The following is a 26,536-nucleotide window of genomic DNA, read 5'->3' on the forward strand; positions in this document are numbered from 1 at the left end:
CGTCCGCTACGCAATGGGAAACACATGGGCAGATATAGGCTGCAAGCACGGCGCCAATCGCGGTGCTCCGCCACCAACGGCCACAGAAAAAATACTGTCTATCTCTGTCTGCCTGCACCCTCTACAACAATCATGAGAGCCCCGTGGTGGACCGGGGTGCAGGCGGCAAAACAATGGTATAAACAGAGAGAGTGCAATTTAAAATGATGTGCAAATGAGCAGTTCAATTTAAAAAGTAACTAAGAAAACCAAACTGTATGCTGTAATTAATGCTGGGCAGAGGAGATCTTACCGAGACTTATTTAATTAATTCACCGGTGCAATTGTCAGCGCGCGTGTTAGGAGGAGCTTCAGACAGCAGATAATTTAGCTGTTTTACCTCTATTTTATTCCAGGGACGACTGATAAAGGATTCCCCGCAGTGTTTGAAGCGTGACTTTTGTGGCAGTGACATTTCGAAGAGGACTGCGTTATGGTCAGACCAAATCAAAAGAAGAGAACTGGTCCATCTTAGATGAGGGTTATTGGAAAGATCCTATCTAAGCAGTGTCCAGCGATATGTGTTGTACCTTTAACCTGTTGACATGATCCTACTCTGGCCATCTGATCAAGAAGCACTTTTGAGTCTGGATCAGTGGATTCATAATCTGGCGAGTAGACTATTATCTTGGCTTATCGGCACACCGTCGCAAAGAAGTATCCTTACTGCCAAGATAAATATGTGGCTTCAAGTCAGAAGATAACATTTTTGACCAAGACAAACCTGTGGGTGTATCCAACACGTTCCCCATTGTGGTCGGCCTCAAATCGCACTTACGTTCCGGTCTACCGTTATCCCGGACTATCATTGGTGATTTGTGCTTTTTTGTGCTATTTTAATTTAAAACTCTAAATCTTCATACCGCCGATTACCCTTATAGCATTTTTATCATTTTGGTATTCATATTTTTTAATTACATTTTACTTTATTTTTCTAATTCGGTTTGGGATTTTTATTGTTTTGCTTTTTGAATATATTACGGTTTAGGTACTTCATAAATTATTTACGTATTGCCCTAAAGTTCAACCTGTCTACTCTATATCACAGCGCCTAGGGGATTGAGCTCAGCTTAATTTAATGACTTAGTGTTAACCCAGGCAAATGCTGAGATATTTTCTTGAGGTGGGTAGCTACCTACCTACCACAGATGATAATTACATTCCAACACATACCAGCTCATTTATTCAGCTGATCTTGTGATCCCCCTTCCATGTAAAGCTGTGATGTTATTAATGAAAGCCCTAGAATGTGGGGTTTTCTTCCCTATAGGCATTTTTACCTCCTAAACAATTTTTAGTAAGCCACTAAGATCTATTTTCTTAACAAATGAGCTACAATTTTCACTTCTGCTTCTACCTTCTGTTCTCTCCACACCTAAAGGTGTGTGAGATGGTGAAAGCAAAAATAAAATAAAGATTTTTTTTTAAGCGGTTCATAGATTTAGAACAAGAAAAAACGTACTACCTGTCACACTTCAATAAATATTTCTAGACCTGTGCCACCTGTAACTTTAATGAAAATGCAAAGTCTCACAAAAAAAGCTGCAAGGAAAAAAAGGGAGAAAATTAAATACATACCTCCATCTACGTCACAGTACACCCCTATCCTGTCGGGAGCTGGCATCTCCAAACCTCTGGACTTGTTGTTGTGTTTTGCAGCAAAGGTGGCCTGTAACCAGTTGTTGACATGAATGCACCAACTTGTGTTAGTCCTTCCCAGCTGATCAAATTTTCCCAGGCTTTTGTATGCCACTCCGGCGCTGTATGACTTGCAGTCCTTTTGTGCTCTCACTTCCCAGTAGTGCTGCCCACTTTCTATTACTGTGTCCCCTTAAATACACAAGAAACAAAACCAATTCAGTGCTCCGACCCCTATGCTCAAACAAGAATCATCACTCATGACAATCACATTTAGCAATAGGATTTACAGCAGGTTACTTTTGAAATAAAGAAAAGCAATTAAGTTACATAAATCTGATCCACATCAGTGGCATGAACAATTGGGGCCCTATTCATAAAGATACATTTACACATACATCTACATGAATTTACTCTTACACATTGTAGCAAATCTGGCTTCTCACCTTTTTAGAGTGTAAATTTACTACAAGGTGTTGACATTCATCTCCCCACTAACTAACACAGGAGTAGAGCCAAATGCATAAGGGTAAATTTACTATTAGTAACTTTTCACACATAGGCAGAGGAGTACGCCACCGGGGACCTAGTTCGCCCTATGGTAAAATATAGGGAAATTTATAAAAGTGTATTCAACTTAAAAAAACAATAGTACAAATATTGTTATGTTAACTATTAAAGTAAGTTACTTGGATTTTTTTGGGAACGTAAAACAAAATAAAGAAATGTTCTAGCACTAAACATTTTCTAAATTACATATTTATACGAAACTTGTTTTTGCATTCAAAATTTGGCAGCAGGCGTTGTGGAGGATCGGGTGGTGGAATAGGTTGACCCGGGAGACCCCTCTTTGGCATAATGGCCGACTACCGCAACTGGCTACATTGTCTGGCTTTCGGGGCTGGGACCGTATCGGTATCTCTACTCTTGGGGAAGTAATGCGGGGGCCGATCCTGAAATCCTTTCAGATTCTACAGAAGGACTTTCAGATGCCTAAAACCCAATTTTACAGATACCTGCAGTTCCGACACGCCATCTCTCTACACATCGAGGGCCTGGGTGCCTGGCTGTGTTTAGTCCCATAGAGGCAAAGGTATTTATGATGGACCTCCACGCCCACAAGATCTCCAAAATCAATCAGTCCCTGGTTACCCATAGCTCCCTCACACTGCAGCGCCTTAGGGAGGCCTGGGAGTGAGACATAGACCCAATGGAGGAGGAGGACTGGACGGAGGCTCTGGCCTGGCCTTGTTCGTGCAAACCTGGGTCAATGTTTATTACCTGCTTTGAGGTAATGCCACGCAATTGCTTTGGACCCACCTCCTTCCTCTAAAAAACTTGTCTCAGTGGCATTACTAAATAGTTATAGGAGGGAGACAATCTATTCACTTGCCAAAATTATTCTGCTGCCAATGTACACATGAAAGAATTCAGGTCCGTCCTTAAATGTTTAGAGAAATCTAGGTGCAACTCTATCCAGCTTCACAAAAGATGCATATTCTCAAACGTTTTTCTGCAGTGAACTATATGAATCTACACCTTCAACGGTGGGAAACTGAATACAACCAGATTAACATTTAAGACCAAAATTAACCAACCATTGGATTTACTATAAATGGGAATTTTGGGCAGGGCTGGACTGGCCGTACTGGGCATCAGGCGTTTTCCCTAGAGGTTGGAAGGGTGGGGGCCGGTTTCTCAGCAGTAGGGGCCGGTTTTGTTACTGGGGGTCGGTTTTGCAGCTGTGCTGCAATATCGGCCCCAAGCAAGCAAACGTTTCTGGAGCCAGGAAGTGCCTCCCCAGGGGTTGGTCCGAGAAAATTGCCAGAACTGCTTTAAGTTCCCAGTCCAGCCCTGGTTTTGGGTGTCCGAATCATAACTATCATAGTCAACAAACCAATGAAGTTCTTCTAGCAATCTCAATCTACTAAAAGCACATTTCATTTTAAAATCCCTAGGAATATACACTGAAGAGTTTATCACCTACTTTAAAGATAATTCAATACCTCTTAATGGTTCAATGAATTTACGCAGATAGAGGACAATTTCAGCTTAGCGAAAATTTGTTAAATGTGCATAATCATCTATCTTGCAGCTCATATCAGCTGAGTTCATGCTTAAACATCAGTCCTCTCATGTGCAATAAACTTCAAGTTTAGATAAGCACAGGCTCAATGCAGGCTTTGGTGAACATGGAGAGAACCAAATGCAAGCCCTAGCCAAATAAGGAATCCCTCACATTCTCATTTAGGATGTCTATATAAATATTCTTTAGCTTGTAGAAAACGTGACCAGAGTGGGAAGCCACATCATATCCTAATAGTACACAGCAGGCAGTTTGATCGATGTTCATAAATTCAGAGGTGATACACCACCCACCCTGCAATAAAGTGAAAACAGATCATCACTATGGCAACAAATGAAGAGGAGTCTTCTCCGTTTCATTTTGTACCATTGCTCAGGGCAGAAAGTTTTTTGAGCAGAACAGGAGAATGGTTGCAATGTTTGCTCCATCCTTCCGGAATCTAGTCACTGACTAAACGGATCAATTTCAGGCCCAGTAGCTCTACATATTTAAACAGGATCACAAGGTTTATCTGCTAAAACAAAAGGAGATGGTGTCTCGAAGATACCCAAGTAAGTACCAAAGTTAGGTTTGGTGCAACCATAATACGATCATCAAATTCATTCACAAGTGTGGGTGGGTGCCTTCAGGGGGATTTAATAAATGCACTGCTTATGGATATGCAGGATCCGGTAACGATCATATGTCTCAGCAATATCAGTATATTCTGATTAAACTCTACTGCTATTTACTTGTTGACGTGTAACCTGATAGTCTCCAGGATATTCACTTTACACTATTCCGATAGGTCTCAGGCTTTTTTGTTTCTATGCAAATTGCAATGAAGTGCGTTTAAAAAAGCTTAAAGTGTGGCCAGTTCAGCAGAATTGCTTCCACTAACATACCCTTTTTCATGTAACACTACAATGTTTTTTCAGGACGACAACTAGATTGAGGTCTAAAAACGTCACCAGCATCCTGGTCTTTAGTACACATTTGAGCATTTACACAGTTTACCAGCTCAAGTGTTCCAGTCAGGACATGACTTCTGCAAAGTAGACCCATGAGAGGAACACTCTCCATTAGCTCCCATTCCAGGAGATGTACCATGCCTATGCACAGTGAAGGTCACAACAAAACAATGCTGTTGATTTTTCTTTATTAGGATATTTTTGCTCTGAAGTCACATTTGCCTTTAGAAATTGCTCCGGGATAGTTAAAGTACAGGCTCATTTCTTGTTTTCTTTGAGTTTAGGGCTAAGGTTATTCGCCGAAGACCAGTAGCCTTTTTTATTCTTTTGATCTTTTCTCAGAAAAGCCCAGTCAGCAGTAGAAAGAGTGCACTGCGGAAAGTGAGTTTGCTATGTGGTAGATGAATATGTTACTAATATACAGTTTTGTAGAACTAGTATCTTTCATATATTCATGTGTTTCTAATTATTATAAATCAAGCTGGGGCAGCCAGGTACATTTAACATGGTGGAAGAAAATGAATAAATTTAAGCCAGCAGTCTGTGTTGCTCATACACATCATTGTTTAGATCAGTCGTGCTGCCAGCGTGGTGGCGAAGCCTATAGTCTCCACAGGGCTATTTTCTGATTATCATGGCAAACATTTGTAAAGGTATAATATTATTCAGAAGGAATGTGTCAGGACTACAAGTGAATGTATGACATTTAACCCTGGAAAACTGTAGCTTAGGCACAGATCTGTAATTATGTTCTTTACCAGCATTCACATATTTTTAATTCAGACTATTAGCAGTGCACAACAATTAATTCAACAAATGATGCCTAATTTAATGAATCTGGTACTGTGGAACCAGCTGTCAAACTGTAGACTCCTGTGTGTACTGCCTAATTTTAAAGTAGTACTTTGTAAAGATACATCGGTCACTACAGTGCTGCTTTGTAAAAGACCAGAAGAGCGGTTACTGAAATAAGTGATCCTCTAGATACCATGATGAGACTCCCCCTTCACACCCCATAGAAAGGCATGTCCACTTTTAAGTGGAAACGCATGAATTGCAATTTAACATGCAATTTGTTGCTTTGATGTTCCTTGTTCTTTTTTGTCATAGCTGAAGTTCATCAGTAATTGCTCAGGTTTAGGAAAAAGTACAGGTAGAATTGGAGACATCATTTGATATTCAATTAATGCAGAGAACTCTCCACCACAGAAGATGGATTCGAGAAGAAAGTGGATTTCCCTTCATTCCTATGACTTGATAACTTATTAAGTCCAACTTACACCAGAATTGCTGCTGAGGAACAAGAAATCACAAGTGAACTCACCAGGAACCAAAGTAGCACAACAGATGAATCTCAAGAACCCTTCGGTGGCTGATGTACTGATTAACCTTCTTCAGATGAACTGGCAGCTTGTTGAACAATTTGGGAACAAGACGGAGCATCCGCCCACACACAGGTGCTTAACTGAACATCTACATTTGTAACAAAGCTTCTGAGCACAGGGATATCAGGGAGCATAAAGATACACCAGATGGGCTCACCTGGTTTCTGGGTGACTGAATGGTTTGCAGATTGAGAAAAGGCTTTTAAGATCAACTCTTTGCTCCACAGCCAACCAATGTTGCCTTCTGCGAGCCTCAGAAACATGGGCATATTTTTTAAGGTGATAGATACATCGTACTGCTGCATTCTGGACTCATTAAAGCTTTAGCAAAGGAGAAGCTGGTACGCTGAAGTGAAAACTGTTACCGTAATCACATTTATACAACAAAGTGACAACAGTTGCACGTATGTCTTCAGGAATAAAAGGGATATGAAGCCTCCTGAACCTCCGTTTTTTAGGACCCATGATATGAAATTCCACAGCCCTGAGTCGTAGTGCAGCACTGGTTGCTCTCCTCTCATTAAGCACATTGAGGAGGATTCTGCCCCAATTCGGTCCATCAATGGGCAGTGATTATAGGACTGTGTACAAGATTGGTCCTGCGCTGGTTAATGCCATGCAAATCATTGTGCCCCATTACCTTCGTTTTTTCAAGGTGGTTTGGGGGATCAGGTCAAAAGACTTCAGGTAAGATCCCTGACCAACTCATTCATAAACCTCCTTCTGAGTCACTGGTGATCAGCAGCTGCAGGAGAAGAACATTTCTTGTCACACTGAAGCAAAAGGATCGAGAGGTGCTGACAGCATTTTGCAAATACTCTTCCCCATGTCAAAATACACTGTCTCTTCTGAATGCCCACTAAATTGCTAGGTAACCTGGGGATTGCTCAACAGACATTGACTGCGATGAAACACCGAGTGCTATACTTTAAGGGTCTTGCACATCCTTGTCTATTTATGTAAAACATGGATATCATGCAGATGCTTTAGAGATGATGCTTTAATGGAAGCAAAAAAGACTCCGAGGTAGTTGCATACATCAAAATTCCAACAGATTTACATACAGTTGTTTCTCTCGGCTTCGCCTATGCCCCTGCATGGGAAGTTCCTGTTCAGTTAGGAAATACAAGATGGGGAAAACAAGATGGCGGTCATGTCAGATCGCTGTGCGTTCAGACCAGTGCTCTAAGAAACAGAGATGCGGATTATGCAGCCTACGCGGATAATACAGATTTGGAAATGATCGCAATCTGCAGAGAAAAGCATCCTGAGTAATATGTAGAAATGTTACAAGATTGCTTCTACATTGCGCATTGCCAGGCAGGCCAGCGGAACTGCGTCGGATGTCGTCCCCGGCTCCAGGACTCCAAAGAAAGGAGCAACTGCAACAAGGAAGGGGAGCGCGACCGGCCCATCGGTGGCTGACCACCTTCGTAGAACGCCGGCAAAACTCCTTCCGGATCACGGTGGGAAGAGTAAGCCAGAAGAGTTACTCGCGCAAGCTCCAGCCGCGACGGTAGCTGATGAACATTCCGCTGCTGCTGAAGTCAGTCATTTGGATGTCCCTGAACCCGCCAGTCCTGAATCAGTAAGTCCTGTACCCAACAGCGCGGCGACTGGGGGGAAAAACAAGCGCAAGCATAACGGCGCAAAATGATACTGTGTAAAGTATGCCCCCCCCCCCACTGCCTCCCTCGATGTTAGTGACTGATAACAATACTGTCCTAGCTTCCCAGCTGGATACGGGGGCCAATGTGATGCTTGAAGGGGGGGGGGCAAATTTGGGCAATAATTTGAGCAATAGATCTAGTTTGTGCAACCAGACAGGAGCGGATGTCGGAATAGATTAACTAAATGAGCACCAGCCAGTGACGGGTGCTACAAAATCCAATATATCAGAGCTAGCTAACGTAGGAAATGCTGATGAGGAACAAGACAAAGACCCGAGTGACTTTTACTCATTTTCGGACGAACTCGAGTGGTCTGATGAGAACGGCTCCATCGTAAACCGATGTAAGTGATGATGGCGCAAAACTGGGAGACACCAAGGGGGGCCAAAAAACAGCCTCAAAGCGGAAAAAGAGCCATCACGGAGCAGCAGAATTAGCATGGGACTATACTCCATCAACTCAGCTTACTACCCCATTCGGCTCGATGAGTGTTCCACAACAGTCAAACTGCCCAGTATATTCGAATCCACCACACCTACACTTGATACTGTGCTCCAAGCCATAGCCGCGCACCGGGAAGAGACACCTCAAGATGGGCGTAAGGCCCAAGCAGCTCTTCGCAAGGTGCAAGGGGTGGTACGCAAACTGACGAGAACAGTCAGCACGTTTGGCGATCGAATGGTGGAGTTGGAGTCTCGAATTGTTTCGAACGAGTCTGAGATTGCTGCGAATCACGAGCAGGTTGAATCACTTGAGGCCGAATTGTCGGATGTCAGATGGAAGTTAGAGGACTTCGAAAACTGCCTACGAAGAAACAACCTACGCGTACTGGGCGTTCCAGAGGCAATGGAGGGGGAAGATGCTCGCTCATTTGTGGTACAACTATTCCACGACTCTTTGCCTGAACTATCCAGCTGGAATTGGGATATAGAAATTCAGCGCGCCCATTGCGTCCCTCTCACCCTAAGGCATCCAGCGAAACCCGGGGGGGTATCCACGTGCTATTCTTGTCTACTTTGGAAACTTCCTCCTCAGACAAGCAATTTCTGAGAAAGCCAGACCTGAAGCCCAGCGTGTTAGGGGTGCGATCTCTTATTTTGTGCACCCTGATTTCTGCCACGCAACTGTGGAAAGGAGGTGGAAGCTCTGCCACCTGATCAAACCTTTCCAAGAAAAGGCAGCACAGGCATATTTTAACAATCCTGCTCGACTCAAAGTAATAAATCGGGGTCAAATGAAATTCTTTACTTCGGAAATCAAAGCAAAAGAATATCTAGATGGACTTAACTAAGTTACAAGCAGGAGCAGGAGCTTATCTAATAAGCTTGGCTAACAATTATAACTACATCATGCAGTATGAATTTATCATTTGGGGCATAGATGGTGATGGTGATAGTAGTTAATCTGGGAGATTAGGTCCAATCTGTATGTATGTGTATATAATAAAAAAAAAGGGGTAAAAAAAACCAAAAAACAATGTACATAAGGTTGTTTAATCTGTAAGTTTGTTCTGATAGTTGTATTTAATTTATCACTGGTCAGGAGACGACCTTCCATCAAACAGACTCTTATGGAGTCTGCATGCCTCACTTTGGGTTTTGGAGTGGGGGGTGGAGGGGGGAGGGTTGGAGGGCGGGGGTTGGTGTTGGAGAAGCAGGGGGGAAAAAGCATCAAAAAAGCAACTCCAAATGTACAGTAAATATGCAAATGATAGGAACGTTTCTGCTAAAGGCTAAGACGAGAAGAACATATATCATATATCTGTCATCTAACCAAAAAATGCAATGGGGAGGTTGAAATTATGTTCCTGGAATGTGACGGGACTCAATGATAGGGGTAAGAGGGCCCGCTTACACGAAATAATCAGACAGAGCTCCTACGATGTACTCTGCCTCCAGGAGACTCATCTACCTTGGGATGAAAGAGATTTACTAAGGGTTCCCGGGTATAGTTTACTTGCGGCTACAACGCAGACATCCAGAATTAGTGGGGTTGCTATTTTAGCCAAAACTTTCCTTGGACAGTCTATACGTAAGACAGTCGATACTCTTGGAAGGTGGGCTATTATAGAACTAAAACTTGGCATTACTATTTGCACAGTGTATGCTTCCAATCAGGATGATCCACATATATTTGAAGAATTAGAATTAGCCTCTTGGCCTAGAACATTAATATTCTGCTAGGATTTTAATATTTCCCTGGGGCCTACAGGGAAAAGGCAGAAACAAGATACCTATATATACTGGACGTAAACCGAAAGTGTTTAGAGCTATTTCTCAACTTAGAGAGAGCTTGGATCTAATAGATATTTGGGACTCTAAACACCAATCGGATCCCGGTTACGCATTTTTCGTATCCCCACAATAAATATGTGCAGATTGATTATATTTGGACAACTAGAGACTACTCTGCTGAAGCAAAAATGTATAAATGTCCAAAGACAATTTCAGACCATAACTCGTTGGTCCTCACAATTGATATAGCCAACCTCAACAGGCCTTGTTCTACTTGGTCTTTCGATAGAAAACTTCTGGCAAATAAAGATTATATAAAATACATAAATGTCTGGACCCAAGGATTTTTTGACTGTAATCGATATAGCTCATCCAGGGGTATAGTATGGGACTGCTTTAAAGCTGCCCTTAGGGGTGAGACAATTAGTTTTGCGGCCAAACGTAAGAAAGAACTAGATAAAGCCAACTACCAACAGATGCACAAACTGGCTAAAGTAGAAGAAGAGCATACCACTCTAATAATGCGGGGGGAAGATGGGGGAATCACTCTACGTAAAATGCTAGTTCTCAAAACTGAGCTTAATAGCAGGCTTGCCCAGAGAGCAGCAGAGATTTTTCAATCAAACCAGAATAAAATCTAAGAAAATGGGGAAAGGGTGGGGAAACAGCTAGCCTTACGTACTCGCCAGAAGCAGTCGTACAATATGATTGCTGCTATTGAATTTGAGGGTCAGAAGCATACATTACCGGGAGATATCTTGGAAGTTTTCAGACAATATTATCAAAAACTATATCAAAATGAAGGTATGACTGATCAGAACGAAATTAAAGAGGCCCTGAGGTTATGGCTAACAGACTGGATCGAACAGGACCATCGATGATATTACCAGAGAAGATCTGGAAAAAGATATTACGCTCACTGAATTACAACTGGCCCTGTCTGACCTGGCCTCAGGGAAAGCCGCGGGCCCTGATAAACTTCCATTAGAACTATATAAAATCCTCGGAGAGCATATAATACCTTATCTGTTAGATCTATTTTTAGGGATACAAAGGAGCGGCACCCCACCGGAGTAGTGGAAGGAAACAAATATAATAATTTTCCCTAAAAATGGAAAGCCCCCAGAACTCCCATCCTCATACCGCCCAATTTCTTTAATCAGCTCAGATTCAAAGCTATATGCAAAGATCTTGGCAAATCGGCTCGGGAGGGTCGTCTAACATCTGGTCTCCCCCTGGCAGCACGGATTTATTCCTGGGAAGGGCAACACGGATCACATCCGAAGGGTCATCTCTCTATTAGATATCATGAGTGGACGGGGTGCCAGATGTCGATAATCCTCCTCAATGCCGAGAAGGCTTTTGATCGAGTTTCTTGGAAATTTTTATGAGCGGTGCTCGATCAAAATAACTTTGGGCCCGGCTTTGCTAAATCAATTCAGGCAATGTATCGGGAGCCAAAGACCAAAGTACAAGTTATGGGCCTGGAATCTAGATCTTTTAATATGCTAAGAGGTACAAGGCAGGGATCTCCATGCTCCCCGATATTGTTTGCCATGTATATAAATCCCCTGATCCTGAAATGAATATCAAATGACGCAATATTACCCATCACTGTTGGTATCCATGAAACTAAGATACTTTCCTATGCCGATGACGTGGCGGTAGTAACACCTAACCCCTTCGAGGCAATCGCAAAAATTGAATGCATTACTCAGGCCTTTGGTCAGTTTTCTGGGTACTCACTCAATCGGGATAAAACAGTGGTTATATGCACCGATAATATTGAGTTTGATGATTCAAAGAAGGCAGATACCGCCTTATATCTTGGAATATGTATATCCCCTAGGGTAGAAATATTAACAAACTTAATCATGAACCCCTAATGAAGGCCATAAAGAAAGATCTAACTAGGGTTAACAGTATTCGCCTTTCAATTATTGGCAGAGAGAATTTTTTTTTAAATGAATATTCTTCCTAGGCTAATGTACCTATTCCGTGCTATTCCCTTAATAGTGGAGGATAATGTTATTAAAGCTATAGATTCACAAATGTCTAAATTCATCTTGCATTATGGGAAAATTAAGAGGGCTATGATTACCTCTCTTTACCTCAGCACAGAGGTGGGTTGGCGACTCCCAACATAATGCTTTACCTGTGGGCCACTCTCCTTCAGCAAATGTCACCCTTATTTAACTCAAACTCATCAAGTGTAAATACCGAGAACAACGAGATAACATTGATATATGAACTAGCAATTGGAAATAAAGCAAAAGGTCTTCTGTTAACACAGGTAGAACCGGCATATTATAAGAAAGTCAAATTTAAGATCATAAATAGTGCTTGGAAAATATGGAGCAAGTCCTCCAGACATCTTGCAATTCCAAAGTTTAACAAATATACACCGCTATGGCACTCTTCTGTATTATCTATACAAGCTAATGATGATATTGCCAAAAGATTGTAAAACTTGAGGATTGTAACTGTGGGGGATTTTCATGATGGAGATCCGGACATTAGGTTTCTGAACCTTCAAAATAATTTTTCTATCCCGAATACCGATCTTTTTAAGTTTATCCAAGTTAACACCATCCTTAGTGTAAAAACTCCAAGTATTACACTGGCGAACATTCTCTTACTAGAACATATAGGGAAACGATCAACCAGGATAGGCACTATATATGACATGCTAATAGAAAAACAGAAGGATGATCTAGAACAGGGGTACTCATAGTACGGCCCGCGGGCCGGTGGCGGCCCGGCAAGCCTTCCTGGGCGGCCCGCGGACATTGCAGACACATGTGTTTAAAAATAAATACATCAAATACAACAGCGCGGGGGGGAGGAGCCAAGATGGCGATCGGAACGGTCGCATAACCGCCTCGCTCCGTGATCTCTTCCTCCCCGCCACCTATCCTGTATTTCATCCTGTTCGGGGTGTTCCGAATTTGGTCACTGAGGAAGAGCCGTCACTTACCATCCTTTTCCGGGGCTCTGGCGTGCAGTGATTCCGGCGTTCTGCCCTGGTCACTTTGTTGGCCTTCCCGGCCCTGACGCCAGGGCCTCGAGTGCTGTGCCTGCCCGGAGATGATCGGAGTGCCGGCGGTCCGGAACCGGTGGAGAGACCCGATGGTGGGAGCCTGAGAGCCGCGGGCCGGGACCCCCGGGGCAGACCCGCCCCCGCTGGTGGGCTACCCCGCATGTCCGTTCGCCTACCGGCCCGAAGAAGAGAAGCCGCGCTGTCCGGCACCCCTCAAGTGAGAGTCCCACTCCTGTTGTTATTCCCGCCCGGGATCCGGTGCTGGGCTCCCCCCGAGTGCTGTGGGGAGCACGCCCGTTCTTCTGGTGACTCTCCTTTCTCCGCCAAGCGCCATCCGCCGCGGTTTGGCGGTGAGCCCTGGGGCCGCCGGTGCTCCTGATGGACTTGGAAGAACCTGCGGCGATGGCGGAGGGTGCTGTACTTAAGATGGCGGATGGCCCCTCGGGGTGTCTTTCTCCTGGAGACAGGGAGGTTACCGCATTTGCTTTCTCCAGCCCTCGTTTGGTTTGGGCGGCCCCTACTCGGAGTGCTATCTGGTTTGCCCTGTCTGCTCTGCGGATCGACCTGTCCTTGAAATGTCGAGCCTTGGAGTTGCGGATAGCTGCCATGGTGGCTCCGCCATTTTGTGACGAAGTGTCGTCTCCCCGAATTGTACTGCCTGAAACTTCGCCGGCGGCTGTGCTGGGATCTCCGGCTGGGTGCTCGATTCTATGGGATCTAGCGGACCCGGTGCCGATGCTGCAGTGCTTTCTACATCCTGTTTTCTTCGCTTCGTGCTGGACGGCCCAGATACTGTGCTTGACCACGTGGATCTTTGAGGAACTTTTGCATTCTGACTGTTGCCGAGTTCTCCTGGTTGCTTCTAGTTTGCCGGGACGTTGTTTTGCGGAGATCCCACCGGCTTTTCCTGACTGGTATGGACCCACTGTGCTCTGCTGCTTTTTGGCTGTGGCGGGGTTGGGAGGCTCGACTCTTCATAAAAGTGGACAGGGGTGATCGTGCCTGGATGCCTGTGGGACCCTTTTTACATGGCATCTCCGGGCCTCGTTATTCTGGATGGTTCCTGTTTGCATCCTGGTGTAGGCTTTTCTTGACTCTCCTTTTCGACCTCGATTAGTGCATTATTGTTGCGGGGGGGTAGTGTTTTATGTCTCGGTCGCTGGCTCCTCTCCTCTCTCTCTCTTCCTTCTCCTCTCCTTCCTTTTCTTATTCCCCTTTCTTTCTTCGTTATAATTCCCTTTCTCTTTTTCTATATTTCGGGTGACTCGGGGCGACAGGCACGCTGTTTAGTGGGGTAGGCCGTAGCCATTACAGTGATGTAGGGTGGGGGGGGTGTTTGTTATTTTAGTTTGTTTTATTCTATGGTCCCTTTTTTTTTGCCTTTTCCGGGGGGTGGGCTATGTCCCTTGGTGTTTCCTCCTCTGTTTCGCTAGCGTCTGCACTTTCTCCTTTTTCGGGGCGGGTGGGCTATACGTGTGGCGTCCACTTTATTTGTTTGCTGTTATTCTTCCTCTATTCTGCACCTGATATGGGCGTGTGAGGTCTTTGGGCTTTGCCCTACTGTGGTCGTCTGCTTGCGTGGGGGGCTATTTCCCTCCCGCCCCCCCTTCTTTTCTGTATATGTTGCATGACGCGCTGGTAGATATGGTTGCTGCCTCCTTTATATAATGTAAAATGAAACCTCTTTTATCCTGGCGCTGGCGATGTAACGACTTTATTTGCATCCATCCTGTATTCACTCTATCGTGTACATTGCTTTGTTATTTTGATTCTCCTGACTTTGCGGCCGGCCCCTGTGGTTGTAGGCCAGCGCTGTACTTATGCGTGTCTTTCAACAAAGGTTTTTAAAAAAAAAAAAAAAAAAAAAAAAAATACAACAGCGCGAGGGGGGCCAGGGATTCCAGTGATTGTCAGAGGGGAGCGGCAGGGGCCTATGAGGTGAATTTTAACAAAGCCTCATTAACATGTAAATGGTCCTTTAAAGACCCATGAAGTACTTGATGGGGCTGTGTGCGCGCGGCCGGGGAAGCTGTCTCAGCCCGGCTGAGGGCTGACACACACACACAGGTGAGAGGACAGAGAGGGAGGGAGGGAGGGAGACAGAGAGAGGGGGCAGGAGGGAGACACAGGGAGGGAGGGATGGAGACAGAGAGTGGGAGACAGGGAGGGAGACACAGAGGGAGGAGGGATGGAGACACGGAGTATTAACTCGAGCAGGTTAAATAAACAGTATTTCCAAACGAGTTACCAGAGAAACGATTTTTTGGTCCCGAACCCGCTTTTGAATTGATTCCCATAGTAGTAGCAGTAATACTTTCTGTTCGGCGGTAAATACCGCACAGATGCTAATTCGATCTGCTGTTGGTACTCAGTTTACTGGCTTCGGGATGATGGACGTTTAAATCTTCCTTTTGGAAGTCGAATTCCTGCTCTCCCAAAAACTGCATTTTGTCAGTGACGAGTGATCAGCGCACGCTCTCCAAGCAATGAGAGGCTCTTTACCAAACTTTCCAAATCACCTTATGCCCGAAAGGGAGCTTTAAAGTGGCGAAAATTAAAATGAAACTGGATGGTCCGACCCTAGCTGCTCATCATTAGGATTGTGCAAATTAACTATTCTGCCTCCGAAGGCAGCAAACACCACACAGCTGTAAAGTTTCTCACGTTAGTGTGAAATATCTTGCAAAATATCAGTTGGGTCCATTTTGTACCACCATTTATTTCTTACGGGAGCTTTGGCTTAGAAAAAAAGTCTTGTGGGATATTTCCCTGCATCACCATCTTGTGGGATTTTTACCTATACTATTTTTTGGGTTTTTTTCTTATAAAAATGCCAAATCCGTGGCTTTTGGAAAGTTCTCTTTTTTTTTTTAAGAATGCACAACATTGATATTTCAGCTTCGTACACCCCTCCTCACATGCACAAACCCAATATCCAGATTTGTTTATCCCTCTGTTTCACGCAAAACTATCATAACAAATATAGCTTTCAAGGTAAAGCGCTTTTAAGCCTGAAGTTGCTGAAGACCATTTTGAATACTATTCCACAATACTGCGCGCGACGTAAATAATATCAGGATAGGTTTGGACGATGTATGTGTAGCAAACATTTCTGAAGTGGCAGCAAGGAGATGAACGTGGTTTTCTGGAAATAAATTCAAATAAATAGATCTAAAAATATGCCAAATCAAATTCATTTCCCTCACAACGAAACACAAAGATTAAACTATCTACCTACTAACTAAAAGTTGGAAGAATATACAATTCCAGTTGGAAATTCCTGCACATTTTTTTAAGGCAGAGATCAATTTACATGCAGGACATGAATTGATCGAATTGGCCCCAGGTCAGGTCTTTGGTGGCAGTGCAGCTGAAACCGTTTACATTCTAGCTTGGTTTTTGTGACAGATTGGAAGCCTCTTGCCTTGCATATTTGATCATTCACTTTTGTTGTATCTGTTTATGAGGGAAATGGGTTTAATTGCAAATTGATCAGGAAACTCATCCTCAGATGACGATTCTCTGGGATTGAGAGAGACCTTGGGTAGCACAAACCTAGCTGGGAGTCAATCAAGTACTGAACAGTGAGAGACAGCTCAAAGTCAGTAAAAACACACGTGTGTGTGTATCTGCAGGGGGGGGGGGGGGAAGAGATGGTTTAAAAAAAAATCACTTATCTCCCGGCCGCCCGCCACCTCTCCTGCGTTTTCTTCCTGGCTTCTTGGGGGAGACAGGAAGCACCAGGGCTCTTAGGCTCCCTGCAGCCAATCAAAACATTGTAGTGCAGTATTATGATTGGTCTGAGCGCCGTGAGACTGCGCTCAACAAGGAGCTGGAGGGGAGCTGCAGGGGCCTAAGAGGTGAAATTCAACAAAGCCTCATTAACATGTAAATGGTCTTTTAAAGACCCATGAAGTACTTGGTGGGGCTGTGTGCGCGCGGCCGGGGAAACTGTCTCAGCCTGGGCTGAGGGCTGACAATCAATCAATCAATCAATCAATCAGAACATTTGTATAGCGCACTACTCACCCGGAGGGTCTCAAGGCGCTGGGGGGGGGCAGCTACTGCTCGAACAGCCAGGTCTTGAGCTGCTTCCTGAAGGCGAGGTGGTCCTGGGTCAGGCGGAGGTGGGTCGGGAGGGAGTTCCAAGTCTTGGCGGCCAGGTAGGAGAAGGCCCTTCCTCCTGTGGTGGCTCTTCGGATGCGGGGGACGGCGGCGAGGGCGTGGCTGGTCGATCGAAGCTGGCGCGTGGGAGCGTAGAAGTTGAGGCGGCTGTTGAGGTATCCTGGTCCTTGGTTGTGTAGGGCTTTGTGTGCGTGGGTGAGGAGCCGGAAGGTGATTCTCTTGTTGACCGGGAGCCAGTGCAGGTCTCTCAGGTGTCCGGAGATGTGGCTGCGGCGGGGGATGTCCAGGATGAGTCGTGCTGAGGTGTTCTGGATCCGCTGGAGTCTCTTCTGGAGTTTGGCGGTGGTGCCGGCGTAGAGGGAGTTGCCGTAGTCCAGCCGGCTGGTGACGAGGGCCTGGGTGACCGTCTTCCTGGTTTCGGTGGGGATCCATCGGAAGATCTTGCGAAGCATTCGCAGGATGTTGAAGCACGACGAGGAGACGGCGTTGACTTGTCTGGTCATGGAGAGGGAGGAGTCCAGGATGAAGCCCAGGTTGCGTGCGTGGTCAGTTGGTTTGGGTGCGCTGCCCAGGGCGGGGGGCCACCAGGAGTCGTCCCAGGCGGAGGGTGAGGACCCCAGGATGAGGACTTCCGTCTTGTCCGAGTTCAGTTTCAGGCGGCTGTTCAACATCCATTTGGCTACGTCTGTCATCCCTTCGTGCAGGTTGGCTCTGGCGGTGGCGGGGTCGTTGGTGAGGGAGAGGATCAGCTGGGTGTCGTCTGCGTAGGAGATGACGTTCAGGTTGTGCTGGCGTGCGATGGCTGCGAGGGGGCTCATGTAGACACACACACACAGGGGAGAGGACAGGGAGGGAGACACAGAGGGAGGGAGACACAGAGGGAGGGAGAAGGGAGACAGAGAGAGGGCAGGAGGGAGACACAGAGGGAGGGGGGTAAACAGAGAGTGGGAGACAGGGAGGGAGACACAGAGGGAGAGTGGGAGACACGGAGGGAGGGAAACAGAGAGTGGGAGACAGGGAGGGAGACACAGTGGGGGGGAGGGAGACACAAAGGGAGGGAGGGAGACACAGGGAGGGAGAGAAACAGAGTGGGAGACAGGGAGGGAGACACAGAGGGAGGGAGGGAGACACTGAGGGAGGGAGACACAGAGGGAGGGAGGGAGATACAGAGGGAGGAAGGGATGGAGACACAGGGAGGGAGGGAGGGAGACACAGAGGGAGGGAGGGGGACAAGGAGGGCGACACAGAGGGAGAGTGGGAGACTGGAAGGGAGACAGAGGGAGAGTGGGAGACTGGGAGGGAGAAACAGAGGGAGAGTGGGAGACTGGGAGGGAGACACAGAGGGAGACTGGGAGACTAGGAGGGAGACACAGAGGGAGAGTGGGAGACTGGAAGGGAGACACAGAGGGAGAGTGGGAGACTGGAAGGGAGACACAGAGGGAGAGTGGGAGACTGGAAGGGAGACACAGAGGGAGAGTGGGAGACTGGGAGGGAGACAGAGGGAGAGTGTGAGACACTGAGGGAGGGAGACACTGAGGGAGGGAGGGAGACACAGAGGGAGGGAGACACAGGGAGGGAGAGAGACACAGAGGGAGGGAGAGAGACACAGAGGGAGGGAGAGAGACAAGGAGGGAGACACAGGGAGAGTGGGAGACTGGAAGGGAGACAGAGGGAGAGTGGGAGACTGGGAGGGAGACACAGAGGGAGAGTGGGAGACTGGGAGGGAAGGAGACACTGAGGGAGGGAGACACTGAGGGAGGGAGACACTGAGGGAGGGAGACACAGAGGGAGGGAGACACAGAGGGAGGGAGACACAGAGGGAGGGAGAGAGACACAGAGGGAGGGAGAGAGACACAGAGGGAGGGAGAGAGACACAGAGGGAGGGAGGGAGACAAGGAGGGAGACACAGAGAGAGTGGGAGACTGGAAGGGAGACACAGAGGGAGAGTGGGAGACTGGGAGGGAGACACAGAGGGAGAGTGGGGGACACTGAGGGAGGGAGACACTGAGGGAGGGAGGGAGACACTGAGGGAGGGAGACACAGAGGGAGGGAGAGAGACACAGAGGGAGGGAGAGAGACACAGAGGGAGGGAGAGAGACACAGAGGGAGGGAGAGAGACACAGAGGGAGGGAGAGAGACACAGAGGGAGGGAGGGGGACAAGGAGGGAGACAGGGAGAGTGGGAGACTGGAAGGGAGACACAGAGGGAGACTGGGAGGGAGACACAGAGGGAGAGTGGGAGACTGGGAGGGAGACACAGAGGGAGAGTGGGAGACTGGGAGGGAGACACGGAGGGAGAGTGGGAGACAGGGAGGGAGACACGGAGGGAGAGTGGGAGACAGGGAGGGAGACACAGAGGGAGAGTGGGAGACAGGGAGGGAGACACAGAGGGAGAGTGGAAGACAGGGAGGGAGACACAGAGGGAGGGAGGGAGACACAGAGGGAGAGAGAGGGAGGGAGACAGAGGGAGAGGGAGGGATGGGGAGAGAGAGAGGGAGAGAGAGAGAAGGAGGGAGAGAGAGAAAGATGTGTGTATGCTGGGTCTGGTGGCTCAGTGGACGAAGGTGTCTGCTGCAGAGACCTGTGTTTAACCTCATGGTCACAATTTTTGTTTGCTTTAGCCCCACCCCCTCCCCCTCTGACCCCGCCCCCACCGGTGCAGCCCTCAGGCACAAACCACACTGTATATTTGGCCCCCGAGAGAAAGTTTGTGAGTACCCATGATCTAGAACATATAGAGACTGCGTGGGCGAGTAAACTTAACAATCCCAATGTTGATATTGCTATGTCTCTGTTGCTAACATCTAAGTTATTTTTATCAACTAATTTAAAGGCACAATTATATAAAACCATATATAACTTATATTATACACCAGCCAAGTTATATACCTGGGAAAAAAGAGCCAATGATGAATGCCCTAGATGTGGAACAGGCCCTGCAAACTTGGTTCATATGTTTTACGAATGCGTTAAGCCAACATCTTTTAGAAAAATGCTATCTGAATCTTGGGAGGAAGTATTTGGCCATAAAGTAGAGGAATCACCCACACTTTATCTACTAGGCTATGATAGCACTCTTAGGCATAGTAAGGAAGAGGAAACATGTTTGTTCTTGGGCACGGCGGTTTATAGAATAATTTTGGCAGCTCGCTGGAAGGAGGTGGATCCCCCGAATTTTCAAATGTGGTTAACTCGTTTTCTGGGAATTCATAATCAGGAAAAAGCTATTTATGCAGTTAGAGGGGAAAAGGGCCAAAATACATGGCTGCAAAATTTGGCTGCCAATCGTTGCCGAGAATAACGATATAAGAAATGCGTAAAGATAACAGTTTTCCTTTTTTCTAGCTTTTCTATTTTATATTGATTTTAAGACCTTTGATGTATGATATTCTATGTGATAGTATGATGTTTTAACTTTTTAAACTAATATTATGAATTATTTATGCCTATTTTATATCTATTACTACTGATATATGTGAACATCTTTATTATCTTTGGTACAACTATTGGAGTTGCTTAATAAAAATATTTCTTTTAAAAAAAAAGGAAAATTCCTGTTCAATAACACGAGTAGATGAATTTCTCTTTCATGCACAACATTTTTATCTTTGACTCTCCTATCTTCCAGGGTCAGTTCAAGAACTGGAGCGAAGTAATTCCATATGCAACAATCCTGTCTACCCAAGCGGGTAAGCGCATAAAATGTTCTTAAATGCAGACGCCACTATTTAGGGGGAAATGGAGACCAAGCATAATGTTACCAACTTTTTAGATTGCATTTGAACAGCAAAAGTAATGACGGAATTGGCATTAGTCTCTCTGTTCAGGTATTTATTTCATGGACGGATGTCACAATTTTGTCGAATAATGCTGTGGCTGAAAAGATGGATTTTATAGCAACCACTCTCTTTTCTCAGAGATGCTCTATAATGGCCATGGTCATAAATAATATTCATGGTGCATCCTTGAAGTAATACGAGAACCATTTATTTTATTTGGACTTGGACAGGTTGAACATCTTAGCTACCATCTTCATCAAACGTTCCTATATTGTTTGGTGACAATTTAGAAGGAATATCAAGCCTAAGGAGGGTGTTCCACAGGCACATCAAACCTCCAAATTATACATATCTTGACATCTATTGCCCATTAAATCCTTACTCCAGTTATCCTCATTGCCATATCTTTCATGTTGCAAATGTAGTCTGTCCTATTGGTGGACTTACTGCAATCTCTTTAGAAATGACAATAGTACTGGCGACAATGTACCCTAATAGGATAATGTAATAGAGCATGACGTTCCACCTTTGAAGGTTCAGGCAATTGCAAGGACAAGCCATAGAATGAGGCTATGGAACAACGGGGGCTGTAAATAGGCATACACTCAAAGGCCCAAAAATAACGCTGCACTTTCTATGGAGCCGCGGAAAATAAAGTGGGCTAAAGGTTTTGGAATATTCACCGAGGCTGCATTCCAGAATTCAGCCTAGATTACAGAAAATGAGTATACCAGAGAATGCTTCAGGAAGCTTGTGACCTCCACATGCAACCTGTATTTGAAACTAATGATAATATGGACATATTTGCCGCAACTTTATTCAGCAGTAAAGGTTTGTGTTACTGGCTCCTTCAATAAAGCAAAGTCCTTCGAATAAAACTGATCTGAGGGGCTACAGCTGGGAGAAGAGAAAAACAGGAGTAAAGAAAACCCTCAAACGTTTGTACATAAAAGTAGAAGTCATTACTGAAGGAAACTGCTTTCTATTTAGGTGCGACACTACCGGATGGCCAGAATAAAGTTCTCCACACTTTACACCTATTATGAATTAATCCCGATGGAATTGTGAGTAACGGTGTATGCCTGGTTTTTCCAGGTGGAATTCCCATTTCCATGGAAATAAAGACTCATAATAGCTACCTGCAAAGAGAAGGTGGTAAATATGAGCTGCGGGCCCAGTGGAGGGTGGCGGGAGGGAGGCTGAGGTAAGGGCAGGATGTGGCATGAGAGGGGGCAACATTTCAAGCTTGCCCTTGCCTTGGAAGAAGGTTGAGAGGGGGCTGGGGTCAGGCACCACTTGCAGCACATTCCCAAAGGGATTTTACAACAGGTCTGGTGTTCCAGCGCTCAGAAAGCCCTGGTGCAGGAACGGGGAACCACTTATAATTGAGGGGAGTGGTATTCCATCCAAAGATGCCGCTCTACTCAAGTTGTTTAGGGCTGAAATGTAGCAGAATGTTTAACGGGTGGAGTTTAAGCCTCTTTATCTCAACGGCTGCATGTTAAACTCAAACAACGGGCAGGCTATTGATTTGTGTTAAAAATATGTCACCAGTACTACTATGCTAAAAGCACAAAGTCTTCACAGCCTCAAAATGTTATCATTCAAAGCCTTTGAATCTATTAACGATGCAACACTGGAGAAACAAAGAAAAACGACTGCCCGGTCTCTTACAGTTATCACCCACTATGAAAATCAAATCCAAAAAAGAAACAATCCACTTGCTGCTTTTCACCGCTGTTCTACAAGGTTACGCTGCCCTTTAAATTCCTGGCCAGAATAATACTCAAACTGGGCACTAACACTAAATGAACAATAGCTTAAGATCTGCAGAAACATACCATACATAGAATGAGTACTGATTGTTTTCACCTTCACCTATGCAGATTTACTAATACGTTCCTAATACTTTACATCTTTGGCATCTTACTGGTGGAAAAGGACGTTTAGTAGATATAATTTTAAAGACAAGTGGGTTGCATTATGCTAGATTTCTCCAACACAAATTAATTAAAAGTTTCTATATCTAAACTGGAACACATAGACCAATAACTTCTGTTCTTGTTCCTATATCTACATACTTTTGATGACCCATAATGAAGGACATTAAGTTATACTTAAGGCTAATCAACGTATAGGGTGTTTCCACAAACAATAGTATTTTACATAAAACTTTCTGCTCTTCTTTAAACAGACTAATGAAGAGAAGACACAATGTATAGTGCCCAGATAAAACACTGACTGGAAGGTGACATGATCTAAAACCAATGAAGGGGATGTGTGATACTCTCTCTCAAAGTATTCCATGCAACTGATTATACATGTAAGACAAATGCTGTTATTTGGATTTAAAGATGCTATGCCCTGGTCCTGAATCTAGAGGACTCAACCCCCACTCACAAAAAGGTTAGCCGCTCCAGGCTTGCAGAAAGCTCTCCTGTTGACCAGAAAGGAGAAAAAGTATAGCTTTCTTTTATTGCTGTGTGTTACAGATCCATTGCCGTATGCGACCATGCTTCCAGAACACGTAGCAGAGCTCTATCCACTTCTAAAAATGTGATACACCCCAAGCAGATACTATACCTACTTGAAAGTGTGAAGCATATTGTTTTTCAGTTGCCTCCGTGCTGAAGGATCTCTGAAACCTCCTTTTTGCCAAAAGTGGATATCCATCAGTTTGGATTCGCCCCAGCTTCAGATTGAGAAATGCAAAAATGATTTCCTCAGCTCATTAAGCTATGACAGCAACATATCAGTAGCAGCACTGAAAGAATATAACATTTCAATGCGAAGATTCACAACTGTACATTGCATTTTGGTCCGCTAATAGAGGCACCTTGAGCCAGTTAAGTCCTCTCTGTGAGAAAAAAAAATGACATGGGTTTATGCCTTACCCACAACTTATCTCAGCATGTTTCAATACACCAGAGTAGGTAAATACCACTCTGGGAGACTCCACCAAATTGGGAGTTCTTATACATTTTTTTACCGGACATAGGCAGGTATGCACTCATATATATATATATATCCATGGATAAGCCCAAAGATTCCTTTTTTATTAGCAGGTACCCTTGATAGGATTAAAAGAGAATCATAGGAGGGGGGCGTGGCCAGCAACATGGCCGACTAGACGTGCCTTGCCGGAGCTCCGGCCGAGCAGCACGATTATCCGACACTACAGATCACCCATGGGCCCTAACACATGCCACAACGGAGAAACGACGTCCTGATACCCGGAGGAATCCCCCCAGTGATAGTGCGGAGCTGTCTCCACCGAATAACGGACACTACAGTCACAGAAGCTCCCCGGCGGCCATGCTGACGACCGCGGCGCGCGGTGAAACGCGGCGCCCCTAGTGCCTCACCTTCCAATCCTACCGCACAGTGCCCGGCTACTGGGTGCGCCGTGACCCCCCCGCACCCCCCTGGCGGCCAAGCGGGACCTGGATTCTGCCGCTGGAGAGAGGAGGGCAATCCGAGGCGGACACAGCCGACCGGCCACCTACACCAAGATGGCGGCCGGCGGAGTGTGAGGTGGACGAGGCAGACGGGAAGTCCCCACCGCGGCCATCCCCAAGTGGCGGACGAACGGGGAGACACAGACGGACCGCAACGGAGGTGAGCCCGAGGCACAGGAGCCGGGAGCCGACCACGCAGGAGCCGGGAGTCTGCCTCTGACTTGCACTCGGTGCCCGCCTTTACCAACATGGCGGCCGAGCTGCTTTGTCACCCAGCTTGACAGTCACTATCGAGGGTGTGTGCCTGAGGGGCGAGTGCCACGAGGGGTGAGGAGACTTAGATCCCCCCGGTGAGGAGGCAGTCTGCTGGGGCCCGTGGAGAGGTCCTGACCACACGACCCCAACCTACGCATGACGACCAGCAGATCACGGTGAGCAGTCAGGGGACCCTCAGGACTGAGGCAAGAGAGGTGCCAGGGGACCCGCGGGCGAGTCTCTGCAAACGGGGCCACCCGGAGTGCCTTTACTGCCACCCGCTGCCCGGGGCTGGGCACATCTGCGCCGCAGGGCCCGGAGAGACGCGATATCAGCATGGGGAAAGGTGACCGGACTCCCGGGGCCTCGAAGCGGGGCCCCATGGACGACTTCACTGCAACGCGGTCCGGGGCGGCACAGCAGTCTCAGCAGAACGGCGCGCGCAACGACACGGCCATGCTACTGGAGGCCATCCAAGCGTCCAGAACCGATATACAGGCATCTCGGACGGCCCTGGAAACGAAGATTGGAGAGGTGCGATCCGAGGTGACGCTACTACGGCAGGACTTCCGCAACTTAACCGAGAGGGTTACGGTGACCGAATCTCGCTTGACCGACAATGAGGAGGCGATTACAACACTCAAGAAGGACATGGCGGAACTGCAGGCCTCTCATCGCCAACTGCTGTGGAAGGTGGATGATGCCGAAAATAGGTCCAGACGCAATAACCTTCGCTTTGTGGGCTTTAGAGAAGGGATTGAGGATGGGAACATGTCCGCCTTTCTCCTGAACTGGCTGAAAACTACCTTCCCAAATGCACGATTCTCCCAGTGCTTCATCATCGAAAGGGCGCACAGGGCGCTCCTCGCCAAACCTCCGGAGGGAGCGCGGCCGAGACCTGTCATAGCGCGCTTCTTGAACTACGCGGACAGAGACCTGATCCTGCGCGAGGCCAGGAAGTTGGGGGAAATCCGTCTGGAGAATGCCTCCATCATGATCTTTCCAGATTACAGTCAGGAGGTCTCGAAGCAGCGTCGCTCGTTCGACTCGGTCAAGGCAAAGCTGAGGTCTTTGAACATTTCTTACATGCTCCTCTTCCCTGCCAAACTCAGGGTAATCTATAAAGACAAATCCATCTTCTTTGCCCACCCGGAAGATGTGTGGCAATGGCTCGAAGAGAGGCCCATTCTGAATAGTAGAGAGGCGGCAGGCCGAGCTGCTCTGGACAAGACGATACGAGAGGGGCCGCTCTGGGAGGTGCCGAAACCACAGCGAAGGGGTGCGCGGAGGGTGCAGAAGAAAGCCCCGGCGACGCCGTACCGCGCGCGAGACAAGGAGGGTGAGAGAGGGAACAGGTCGGCGTCCCCGAGCAATGACTTGGTGGCGGGCTCGAGATTCAGCTGCCTGAGGAATAGAACCCGATCTGAAGGCGATGAGGTGGAGGACTCGGAAGCCCACATGTCTGAAGGAGAAGGAGACATACCAATGGACAACTCGGTACATCCGCTGGTCACGGTGATCCAGCAATTGGAACAAGAGTCTTCAGGCCAAGAGATGAATACGGACACTCAGGACTCGCATTCGTGAACATGGCTGAATGGGGATCGGAGGAGATGACGGCTCGGCGAAACGGAGCAAGCAAGTTGACACGCACCCCCCTACTGTTATTTAAGTTCTCAGTGTTGGTTCTTGTTTAGCGTGGCGAGGGATGTGCGGGAGGGCGACAGACCTTCTCCCTTGGATGGTTCAGGCCCGGGTTGGGATGCAACTGGAAGGGGAGGGAGGTGGGGAGGGGGGAGCGGAGGGGAGTTGGTTCTTGTATTGCCCCCGGTTGGGGTCTACAAAGGTTATGGGGGGGAGGGGGGAGCCCGTTCAGGA

General features: G+C 46.7%; 1 protein-coding gene across 2 annotated transcripts in view; it reads right to left on the reverse strand.

Annotated features, from left to right (window-relative positions):
* The window catches only part of FSD1L (fibronectin type III and SPRY domain containing 1 like), a 377,078-nt gene that overhangs the window by 61,763 nt on the left and 288,779 nt on the right, over nt 1-26,536 (reverse strand). For both annotated transcript variants that reach the window (XM_078676672.1, XM_078676671.1), the window contains one exon: nt 1,618-1,869. In XM_078676672.1, coding sequence (XP_078532798.1) covers nt 1,618-1,869 — 252 coding nt within the window. The remainder of the gene's footprint in view (nt 1-1,617; nt 1,870-26,536) is intronic.

Source organism: Lissotriton helveticus, chromosome 2_1 (assembly GCF_964261635.1).
Source record: "Lissotriton helveticus chromosome 2_1, aLisHel1.1, whole genome shotgun sequence".
NCBI classification, from domain to species: Eukaryota; Metazoa; Chordata; class Amphibia; order Caudata; family Salamandridae; genus Lissotriton; species Lissotriton helveticus.